An 11,111-nucleotide genomic window follows, 5' to 3' on the forward strand; every position below is an offset into this window, starting at 1 on the left:
TGTTGTAAGACCCCTTTGTGTAGAGTGTATCGCTTTGTGCCCCCCCAAATAAAAACATATAATCTTCAACCTCTCTGTTATAGGTGCCGTTTGTAACAATTTTGCTGTAAAATATCCAAAAAGCACTAGGCTAGTGTTATATATTTTGTTGAGATGAGCCCTTACAATATCTCATTCTCAAATGTTTCCAACTACTTGTAAATCATGAGAAAATCGACATTCTAAACAGTGACACGGGGGTCTACTGTCGCCTTTCAATGGCGTCATATCCGCGTTCCGCTTTCTTACCGCCTTTACTGACATAGAACAAATGTGGAAGTAGTGTCTAGAGTCTAGCAACCCACTAGCTTATTTCGAGCAGTCGAGCACTTATTTATATACCACAATTATACACAACATTTATAAAACTTGATTATTCTACCTCATCTGCTAACATGATTTCTCGGTCGTGTCTGATTGATGGCCATCAGAGGTGGAGTTGAAGTCAACAGATCCCATCGCTCAACACTCCTTCACAGCGTCATCAAGCTGCGGCACTGTTGTTGTTTTGATCGTGCAACCTCTAGCGGCGTTTTTTACTAACTTTAATATATCCAGTGTTTACATCAGGTTATCGTTGATGAAGTGTTCATAAGAAATACAAGTTTACATTGATGGTCTGGGTTAATTGCTTGTCTGCATCTCTATTGATTCAGTGCTCGGCGCTTGTGTCTGTATCACCTGAGACAGTTTATAACACTGGATGTGACACCTGTAGAGTTTTACTAACTCTTTCTTTTTTACTCTTTCTGATTGTTCTGCAGGTTTGTCTCCTACATTGAAGATAGTGAAAGAGAAAGATTCTGTCTCTCTACACATTGATGTTCCTGAAGAACAGAGAAATGAGAAGATACACTGGAAGATCAAACACAACAACTCTCCTGTAGCTGAAATCATTACAGAGAATAAAAAGATCTCAACACCTTTTATTGAAGAGAGATTCAGAGACAGACTGAAGCTGGATGATCATACTGGAGATCTCATCATCACACACATGAAGAATGAAGACTCTGGACAGTATGAAGCAGATGTCACCATTGGGAACAACACACAGACTATACACAAGACATTCACTTTCACTGGTTCAGGTGAGAAGATCTCTTCAGAATAAAAAACATCTTATAATTACAGTTTCTGTCACAGTAAAGTTGAAGATATCTCAGTGCTAACACATACATTGAGATTGTTTATTAACCGCTTCATGTCTTGGCCAGAATTATTATAACCCTTAGTAAAAAATAAATCCTTGAGGTTGAGATAAGTCTACACTTATCCAACACTTGGAGCTGCTTAGCAGAGATTGCTTTTTACCTCAAAACAAAATGAAGCATTCAGCAGCCCAGTATTATATAAGAACTCAATGACTCGAGAAAGGAGTCTGTATTTTACTGTAGCACGACAATAGCAATAATATTTTAAAAATTCAAAGCTGAAAACAAAAGGTCATTTGAAATCTTCAGGTTATTTTTCCAACACAACTTAAATATATGTTGGTCACTTTAGAACATTGTGGCTCTCTAGTTAATTTTTTGTTTTACTCTGATAAATGTCTATTTCAGTAGTAAACTGTGACTTTTAAATTTTGACACTCTGACCGTCCAGTTAAAGACTGTTGACATGTTTACAGTAACAATGAGAAAGTGTCTGCTTGTTTCTGTTTCTGATCATTCATATATATATATACAGTCAGGTCCATAAGTATTGGGACATCGACACAATTCTAACATTTTTGGCTCTTTTCATTCAAATGAAACGAAAAAAAAAGTGCTGTGACTGCAGACTGTCAGCTTTAATTTGAGGGTATTTACATCCAAATCAGGTGAACGGTGTAGGAATTACAACACTTAGCATATGTGCCTCCCACTTGTTAAGGGACCAAAAGTACTGGGACAATTGGCTTCTCTGCTGATCCATGGCCAGGTGTGTGTTATTCCCTCACTATCCCAATTACAATGAGCAGATAAAAGGTCCAGAGTTCATATCAAGTGTGCTATTTGCATTTGGAATCTGTAGCTGTCAACTGTTAAGATGAAATCCTAAGAGCTGTCACTATCAGTGAAGCAAGCCATCATTAGGGTAAAAAAACAAAACAAACCCATCAGAGAGATAGCAAAAACGTTAGGCGTGGCCAAAACAACTGTTTGAAACATTCTTAAAAAGAAGGAACACACCGGTGAGCTCAGCAAAACCAAAAGACCCGGAAGACCACGGAAAACAACTGTGGTGGATGACCGAAGAATTCTTTCCCTGGTGAACGAAACACCCTTCCTAACAGTTGGCAAGATCAAGAACACTCTCCAGGAGGAAGGTGTATGTGTGTCAAAGTCAACAATCAAGAGAAGACTTCACCAGAGTGAATACAGAGGGTTCACCACAAGATGTAAACCATTGGTGAGCCTCAAAAACAGGAAGGCCTAGAGTTTGCCAAACGACATCTAAAAAAGCCTTCACAGTTCTGGAACAACATCCAAAGGACAGATGAGACCAAGATCAACTTGTACCAGAGTGATGGGAAGAGAAGAGTATGAAGAAGGAAAGGAACTGCTCATGATCCTAAGCATACGACCTCATCAGTGAAGCATGGTGGTAGTAGTGTCATGGTGTGGGCATGTATGGCTGCCAGTGGAACTGGTTCTCTTGTTTTTATTGATGATGTGACTGCTGACAAAAGGAGCAGATGAATTCTGAAGTGTTTCGGGCAATATTATCTGCTCATATTCAGCCAAATGCTTCAGAACTCATTGGACGGCACTTCACAGTGCAGATGGACAATGACCCAAAGCATACTGCAAAAGCAACCAAAGAGTTTTTGACGGGAAAGAAGTGGACTGTTACGCAATGGCCAAGTCAATCACCTGACCTGAATCCGATTGAGCATGCATTTCTCTTGCTGAAGACAAAACTGAAGGGAAAATGCCCCAAGAACAAGCAGGAACTGAAGACGGTTGCAGTAGAGGCCTGGCAGAGCATCACCAGGGATGAAACCCAGCGTCTGGTGCTGTCAATGCGTTCCAGACTTCAGACTGTAATTGACTGCGAAGGATTTGCAACCAAGTATTAAAAAGTGAAAGTTTGATTTATGATCATTATTCTGCCAAGCCTCTACCAAAAATGTTAGAATTGTGTCGATGTCCCAATATTTATGGACCTGACAGTACATAAACACCTGCTATGAACACATAGTAATGAATGACATCAACACAATCATTCTGAACATAATTCAGCCAATACATCTGATGTAAAATGAAAGTTTTTCGAATGCTTTTTGTTTCACTTTAGATAAATGTTAGAGCTGCCTGAGCTGAAAACAGCTTGAACTGAAATATTTTTTAGTACATCAGTGCCAACTGAAGTGGCTTAATTTAGCTAACACCGTGTCTACACCGCATGCGAGGCGGCAAAAGACATTAGAAATGCATTAGAATCCATTTACAAAATTGTATTAACAATTTTAAATATTTTCCACACTGGATGCAGCGCAGCGAGACACGACAAACCCATTAAGAACAAGCCTGTCGCGTTCGGTGTAGACACGGTGTAACACCTAATCCGCACACCCCTAAGTGTTTTACACATATCTGGTGAATGTTAATGATCATGACTAATGAATTCATTAATAATATTAAAAACTGTCTCTCTGTCATTATATAGAAGCTAGTGAAAGATTCAACGTTGATGATAAAAATGTTCTATCATTCACAGGTCAGTCTGTAAGTCACCCATTAGGTGTGATAGTAGGAGTATGTGTTTCTCTTACCATCCTGGTTTTTGCTGTAGTTGTGATCTACTGTCAACACAAAAGGAATCGTCCGGGTAAGAAACATGTACAGCTGATACAACAAGAGCTGCAGTACTGCAGTACAGATTTCATTTATACATGTAAACATGTTGTGGACATTTTATGTGTGGCAGACACTTTCATCCAAAGCAACTTACAGTCTATGTAGTTTATGTGTTCCTTATATTTGCAAAATACTTTTAGCTTGCGTCATTAACAAAAACTGTGTGTGAGCATTAGTACTGTGGATGTACTGTTTGTTTTGAGAGATTTTAATGGGATATTTTCATTTGATATTTGAGATGTCTAAAATGAAACTAGTTCAGGAAACATCATTTATCTGTCGATTTCTTGAGACAGAAGTTCACAGAAGGCTCCAACTTAGTTTCTAAGCAAACTGCTATCCAATCACAGCAGTGGGCATTTACTTTATCACACCTTTAAATTAAAATCTGTCACTACGGTTACAGACATCCTGTGTTGAGTGAAGTGAACTGAGCACCTTGAAGTAAATTTGAAGAGTTCATTTGCATAACCAGATATCTCCATTTTTATTCATTTTCTTATTTTTTTATTGTGCATTCCAAATAATATAATTTAAACAGTTGGGTTGTTTTGATTGAATAACAAACCTTTTTTCACCCTGATGAGTTTGCATCCCTGATTTGAGTGTTTTCTACCAAATAAGCTAAAAGTTTCAAATTTAACATGATTACTCGCTGACTTTCAAAACAACGTTTTGTAAAGTTATAGTACAGCTGCACCACTGTTAAGGAAAGGGGTGCGTCGTGGAGTTATAACATAAGAAGAGAGCATCCTTAAAAAATGGAATGCACGCAATAATTGTTGTATCTTGATTATTTTGTTTTTGTAATCGTTGCAGGCCAAATAGATGATTATGACTTATTTTCGATTAATTGTACAGCCCTTAGTAATGTTTTCGGTTTCCATACTTTCATCCTTTTTAACTCCTATAAAAGCATTCAACTGTATTCATGAGATTTTTTTAACATTTAGCAAAGAATAAACAGAAATTTGTTTTCTGTTTCCTACAGATCCCAATACAGGAGAAGAATCAATAAAGATGGAGGAGCATTTGAGGAATAGAGACGACAGCAATGTTGATGTTCCACCACTCTAACATGATCAACGTTACAAAAACATCAATGTGTAATCTGATGGAGGAGGAATTTAAAGTATACAGTGAACAGTCAGATATGTGTCTGATATTAATTTGCCAGAAGACTCTGTATGTAGGGATCCACAACATAGCATTGAATTTTGTTCTAGAGTAGTCCTTAATTTACCTGATTGGTTTCAAAAGGAAACACCTTTGAGAAGTTTCACTATAAGGCTGGAAAACACCAAGTTTTCAGATGTTTTCGGAGACTTGGGACATCTCACTTTGTTTGACTTGAACAAATAAAGCTAAATCTTTGACACCTGGACCTTCCTTGTCTGAGCAATTTTTTGAGATTCAAAATCAACATTTTCCCCATCCGGTTGGAATGAAAATGTTGCAGAGTTCCATGCTGAGGCTATAAGGGCTTTTAAAGTGTGGGTTGAGTTAGGTAGACATAGACATAGACATGGCCTCTTATTTGAGTATAAGAAACAAAGGCAAACTTTAAATATGCCCTACTTATTACAAGAAGTTTATGATGCAGTCTTGATGTTAAAAAGGTAACAAGGCATGTGGTAAGGATAAGATATCTGCTGAACATTTAGCATTTGCAGGCAGAAAACGTTGTCCTTTGCTTGCCATTTGTTTTACTGGGTTTTTAGTCCATTGTATTTTACCTGATGCTATTTTATCTGTTATGTTGGTGTCTATTATTAAAGACAAAGCTTTTAAGATGAACAGCATGGATGATTAGCGGTCTATTGCCTTGGCCAGTATTTTATCCAAGGTTTTTGAGAGGACGTTATTTAATAAGTTAAAACCGTTTGTTCTGACTTTTGATAACCATTTTGGCTTTAAAGCCTAGTTCACACTACAGGATTTTAAGCCCGATTTGCAAGTTACAAGCTCGCCGACATGTAGGGCTGTTACCGGGGGGAAATCATAGGGTGATCGGCGCTCTTCGGTCTTTATGTGTGAACTACTCAAGGACCAATCAATGGGGCTGGAGCAGTCGGCCGACTCGATATCACATGATGTCAAGTGACTCGAGGAGCATCAGCCAATGAGAGAGCACTGCAAGATCATCACCGGAAGTAAAAGGACGAAATCAGCAGCAACATGGCAAAAAAGTGTACTGATCCACTCTTTCACCCATTTACTTTGTTTTTTCCTTTTTGGGTTTTTTTCAGAACAGATCATCGCGCAAACAGTTTTCAGCGCTTAATTCTGACCAGTGTCCATTTTCACTTCCTGTTTCGTGCGTTGTTTCACGTTATTTCCCGTTCCAATTCTCGCGTGTGCTTTCGTGACAAAAGGTGGTTTAGGGGTACCAGATAGTCGCTGGGAAACAGTGTTGTTGTCATTTATGTTTTGTCGCGTAGTGTGAACAGCACAACGATCTACCGACGTGTAAAGTCGTGTAGTGTAAACAAGCCTTAAACCGAAACATGGCACATATTTGTATTTTTGCTTTAATGGAGATTTTCGATTTGTTAAACAGCCATAATTCTGTATGTCTTTTATTGATTCTTTGAGCCTTTGATTGTCTAAATCATGAAAAACTCTTTTACAAGCTATATAATAGAGGGTTTCCTAAATGAATTCTGGCTTTTTGGTATGATCATCAGGTAATGTCTCCAAAGCGACTTATAGGTTGGGTAAACAATGGAAGCAATTGGGTCAACATTAGGACAACAAAAAGCATAAGTGCAATAAAACATGTCTCACAAAGCCTACTACAGTGTAGAGAGCTAAGTTTTTTTTACCTTTTTGGAAAGGCACAACAAGACGTTGTTCGTTTGCAGAGCGTAGGGATCTGGCGGGTACATAAGTCTTTATTAGTGAATGAAGATGAGGGGGTGACAAACCAGTGGTGGTCTTGTAGGCCAGTAGCATAGTCTTGAATTTGATGCGAGCGACTATATGGAGCCAATGTAACTCATGAGGTGAGGAGTGACGTCTGCTCTCTTCAGTTCATTGAAGATCCCTCTTGCTGCAGCATTCTGGATCATCTGTAGAGGTTTTGTTGTGCAAGCAGGAAGTCCAGCTAGTAGCGCATTGCAATACTCCAGTCTTGACAGAACAAGAGCCTGAACTAGGACCTGTGTAGTATGCTCTGATAAGAAAGGTCTAATTTTCCTGATATATGAATGATTTATCAAAGCTGCTAAACAATTGTGGAACAGGCTGTAGAGATGGTTAACACCATCATTAACCATTTGATGTATGCAGACGATCTAGTGATTTTTTGCCATATAGTGGTGGAGTTAATGATAATTTGCTCTCAATATGGTGTAGACTGTGACATCAAATATAATGCAAAAAAAGTAAAATTATGATCGTTAGAGCTAAAGAGGACAAGAAAATGGTCATTTCCGGATTTCTCTCTTTCTGGTTCTGTTCTTAAAGTATGTGATGATGTTAAATGCTGTCTGATGATAGGGATATTTACAGACAGTGTTGTATGAATCATGTGCAAGCAAACATTTGATTCGCAAATTTAATATACAGTGAGGAAAATAAGTATTTGAACACCCTTCTATTTTGCATGTTCTCCCACTTAGAAATCCTGGAGGGGTCTGAAATTGTCATCGCAGGTGCATGTCCACTGTGAGAGACATAATCTAAAAAAAATACTAGAAATCACAATGTATGATTTTTTAACTATTTATTTGTATGATACAGCTGCAAATAAGTATTTGAACACCTGAGAAAATCAATGTTAATATTTGGTACAGTAGCCTTTGTTTGCAATTACAGAGGTCAAACGTTTCCTGTAGTTTTTCACCAGGTTTGCACACACTGCAGGAGGGATTTTGGCCCACTCCTCCACACAGATCTTCTCTAGATCAGTCAGGTTTCTAGCCTGTCGCTGAGAAACACGGAGTTTGAGCTCCCTCCAAAGATTCTCTATTGGGTTTAGGTCTGGAGACTGGCTAGGCCACGCCAGAACCTTGATATGCTTCTTACAGAGCCACTCCTTGGTTATCCTGGCTGTGTGCTTCGGGTCATTGTCATGTTGGAAGACCCAGCCTCGACCCATCTTCAATGCTCTAACTGAGGAAAGGAGGTTGTTCCCCAAAATCTCGCAATACATGGCCCCGGTCATGCTCTCCTTAATACAGTGCAGTCGTCCCATGTGCAGAAAAACACCCCCAAAACATGATGCTACCACCCCCATGCTTCACAGTAGGGATGGTGTTCTTGGGATGGTACTCATCATTCTTCTTCCTCCAAACACGTTTAGTGGAATTATGACCAAAAAGTTCTATTTTGGTCTCATCTGACCACATGACTTCCTCCCATGACTCCTCTCGATCATCCAAATGGTCATTGGCAAACTTAAGACGGGCCTGGACATGTGCTGGTTTAAGCAGGGGAACCTTCCGTGCCATGCATGATTTCAAACCATGACGTCTTAGTGTATGACCAACAGTAACCTTGGAAACAGTGGTCCCAGCTCTTTTCAGGTCATTGACCAGCTTCTCCCGTGTAGTTCTGGGCTGATTTCTCACCTTTCTTAGGATCATTGAGACCCCACGAGGTGAGATCTTGCATGGAGCCCCAGTCCGAGGGAGATTGACAGTCAAGTTTAGCTTCTTCCATTTTCTAATGATTGCTCCAACAGTGGACCTTTTTTCACCAAGCTGCTTGCCAATTTCCCCGTAGCCCTTTCCAGCCTTGTGGAGGTGTACAATTTTGTCTCTAGTGTCTTTGGACAGCTCTTTGGTCTTGGCCATGTTAGTAGTTGGATTCTTACTGATTGTATGGGGGATGGACAGGTGTCTTTATGCAGCTAACGACCTCAAACAGATGCATCTAATTTAGGATAATAAATGGAGTGGAAGTGGACATTTTAAAGGCAGACTAATAGGTCTTTGAGGGTCAGAATTCTAGCTGATAGACAGGTGTTCAAATACTTATTAGCTGCTGTATCATACAAATAAATAGTTAAAACATCATACATTGTGATTTCTGGATTTTTTTTAGATTATGTCTCTCACAGTGGACATGCACCTACGATGACAATTCCAGACAATTTTTAGCCTAGCAACCATTTAGCAATACCTATATCTCTGCATCAGAACATCATAGAGACACAGGGGTTGGTTCGTTACCCTCATGGCTTGGAGTATCATACTAGCAACATTCGAATTATGCCAACGAACATACTTATCATGATAACAACATAGTAAGCCCGGTTTTTACACACTGGGGTGACATAATTTTGTCCATCATGTTAGACAAAGTTTAACAATGAAACCTTTCAAACTCTTCAGGACAGGCTTTGTCAAGACAACATAAAGTTTGTACTCAAAGTTTAAAAATCTAGTTAAATATTATTATTGGCGCTGTTTTGCTCTTAATTTTGTGGCTAACCAAAACAGACCAAAATCTTAACTGAACTACGTCCTTTTTATGGCAATCCTAACTCAAACCAGGATGTAGCCTCTGTTTCACACAAAGACGGTGAAAAAAACAAAAAAAAAATCCCAGAATTAAGACAGAATTAGTTGCTACCTGGGAAGAGACCAGCTGTGACGTAATCTTGATTACCACGCTGTTTTGAAAAAGTGTGATGTGTTAAAAATCCCCACCCCCAGCTTCTGCTTTTCACAGCGTAAGACGCCAACGGCTGTACAGTTAAGTGCTGCAAATTTACAGAAAGGGATTAATCTTTGATCTGTTAACCTACAGGATTAAACTGTCTATTGAAATAACAGAATTTACTGTTGGAAATTGCCTGTTTTTTAACAGCAATTTTTACATTGCAGGGTTGAAATGGGAGAGATGACATCAGATTTAAGAAGAGAAAAGCTAGCTGTGATGTTTTGGGTTCCTTGAATCATTGTACACGCTCAATTTTAAATGAGTGATTGGAATATAAAAAGAATGGAGGAAATAGTTTTGGATGGAAATATGAACAGTGTCTGCAGAATGAGTAATTTGCAATAATTTGTCATTAAATGGTGTATCAGTGGAATATTCCTGAACCGAATGTGGACAAAGCGGAACAAGGATATGTGTTGAAAAAAAAGTTTTAATAGACAAATGTGAAGTAAGTAATTTCACAAACCAAATGTATATTACATCAATTCTTGCATTGTATGCCTCGATAAACATTAATGTCATGCAATAAAATGCCATTACAAAACTCATTAAAAGGATCAGACATACAGTGACATCAGTTCACCTAAAACAAGGTTTAGCAGACTCTCGTGAGGTCATCCAATCTTACTTCTGCCTGGACATGACTGTCTCACATATATTTATTAATCCTCAACTCAACTTTATTTATATAGTGCTATTTACAGTTTTCATTGGTACAAAGCAGCTGCACGTGAGACATAATCCTGACCCTATCATACATGCTGCCACTGCATCAGCCATCCTCACATATAATAAAACAAAGCACAACACACTTTAAATAATCTATAGATGAAAATATGATATAGTTTAAAAACAAATGGAAGCAGATCTGATTTGTGATGTGAAAATGTTGAGAAGTGAGTTAGGCAGATTCGAGCCTACTTCACAGCAGAGTCAAAATCATTTGTCACGCGTCCTTCCCACCACACCACAGAAGCTGCTGATAAAGTACTATTGTGTTTACAATCTTTTCTCTGTAAGGAGTCACTTACATTTTTTATTCTTCCGATGCTTCTGCAATAAATCCTGTAATAAAATATTAGTCTGAATTGCCCTGACCAGACAGCCGTGAGAGCTCCTGCCATACCCAGAACGCCCCTGTAGACATACTGTAGGCCTACATTGAAGTGAGTGTTTATTAAAACAGGGCCTTTCATCACACAGTTCAAATAAAATAAGACTCCACTGGAATCCCAGTCTCAATTTTCTCTTCTGTGATCAGATGTTAAAAGAAACCCATCACAACAGCCTCCAGTCTTTTGTCCTCTTCTGTAGTTGAACTAATTATCCATCTGTGGACAATTCTCAAACCTATTATACAGAGTAAATGCATTTCTAGCTTTGCTTTTGATTATTTTAATCTTAAAAATCATTAATACCACCATACTAGTGCTCACAATTTGTTAAAGTAAACTTTTTTAATCATTTTAAATATGCTTTTTAACATTTAATGGTACTGCTGTGATTTAGTTTAGTTTAGTGTCTGTTTATAATCCACATTCCTACTTTAATACATAGCGG

The 11,111-nt window shown here is 38.5% G+C and overlaps 1 protein-coding gene across 2 annotated transcripts in view; it reads left to right on the forward strand.

Annotated features, from left to right (window-relative positions):
- LOC130430399 (carcinoembryonic antigen-related cell adhesion molecule 1-like) overlaps nucleotides 1–11,111 on the forward strand; it is a 73,625-nt gene that overhangs the window by 13,332 nt on the left and 49,182 nt on the right. The window contains exons 4-6 of one of the 2 annotated variants that reach the window (XM_056759502.1): nucleotides 804–1,127; nucleotides 3,742–3,852; nucleotides 4,873–5,250. The exons of the other annotated variant lie outside the window; for it this stretch is intronic. Coding sequence (XP_056615480.1) covers nucleotides 804–1,127; nucleotides 3,742–3,852; nucleotides 4,873–4,958 — 521 coding nt within the window. The 3' untranslated portion in view covers nucleotides 4,959–5,250. Of the gene's footprint in view, nucleotides 1–803; nucleotides 1,128–3,741; nucleotides 3,853–4,872; nucleotides 5,251–11,111 lie in introns of those variants that run through there. 2 annotated transcript variants of the gene reach the window in all.

This window comes from Triplophysa dalaica, chromosome 10, assembly GCF_015846415.1.
Source record: "Triplophysa dalaica isolate WHDGS20190420 chromosome 10, ASM1584641v1, whole genome shotgun sequence".
In the NCBI taxonomy this organism is placed as follows: Eukaryota; Metazoa; Chordata; class Actinopteri; order Cypriniformes; family Nemacheilidae; genus Triplophysa; species Triplophysa dalaica.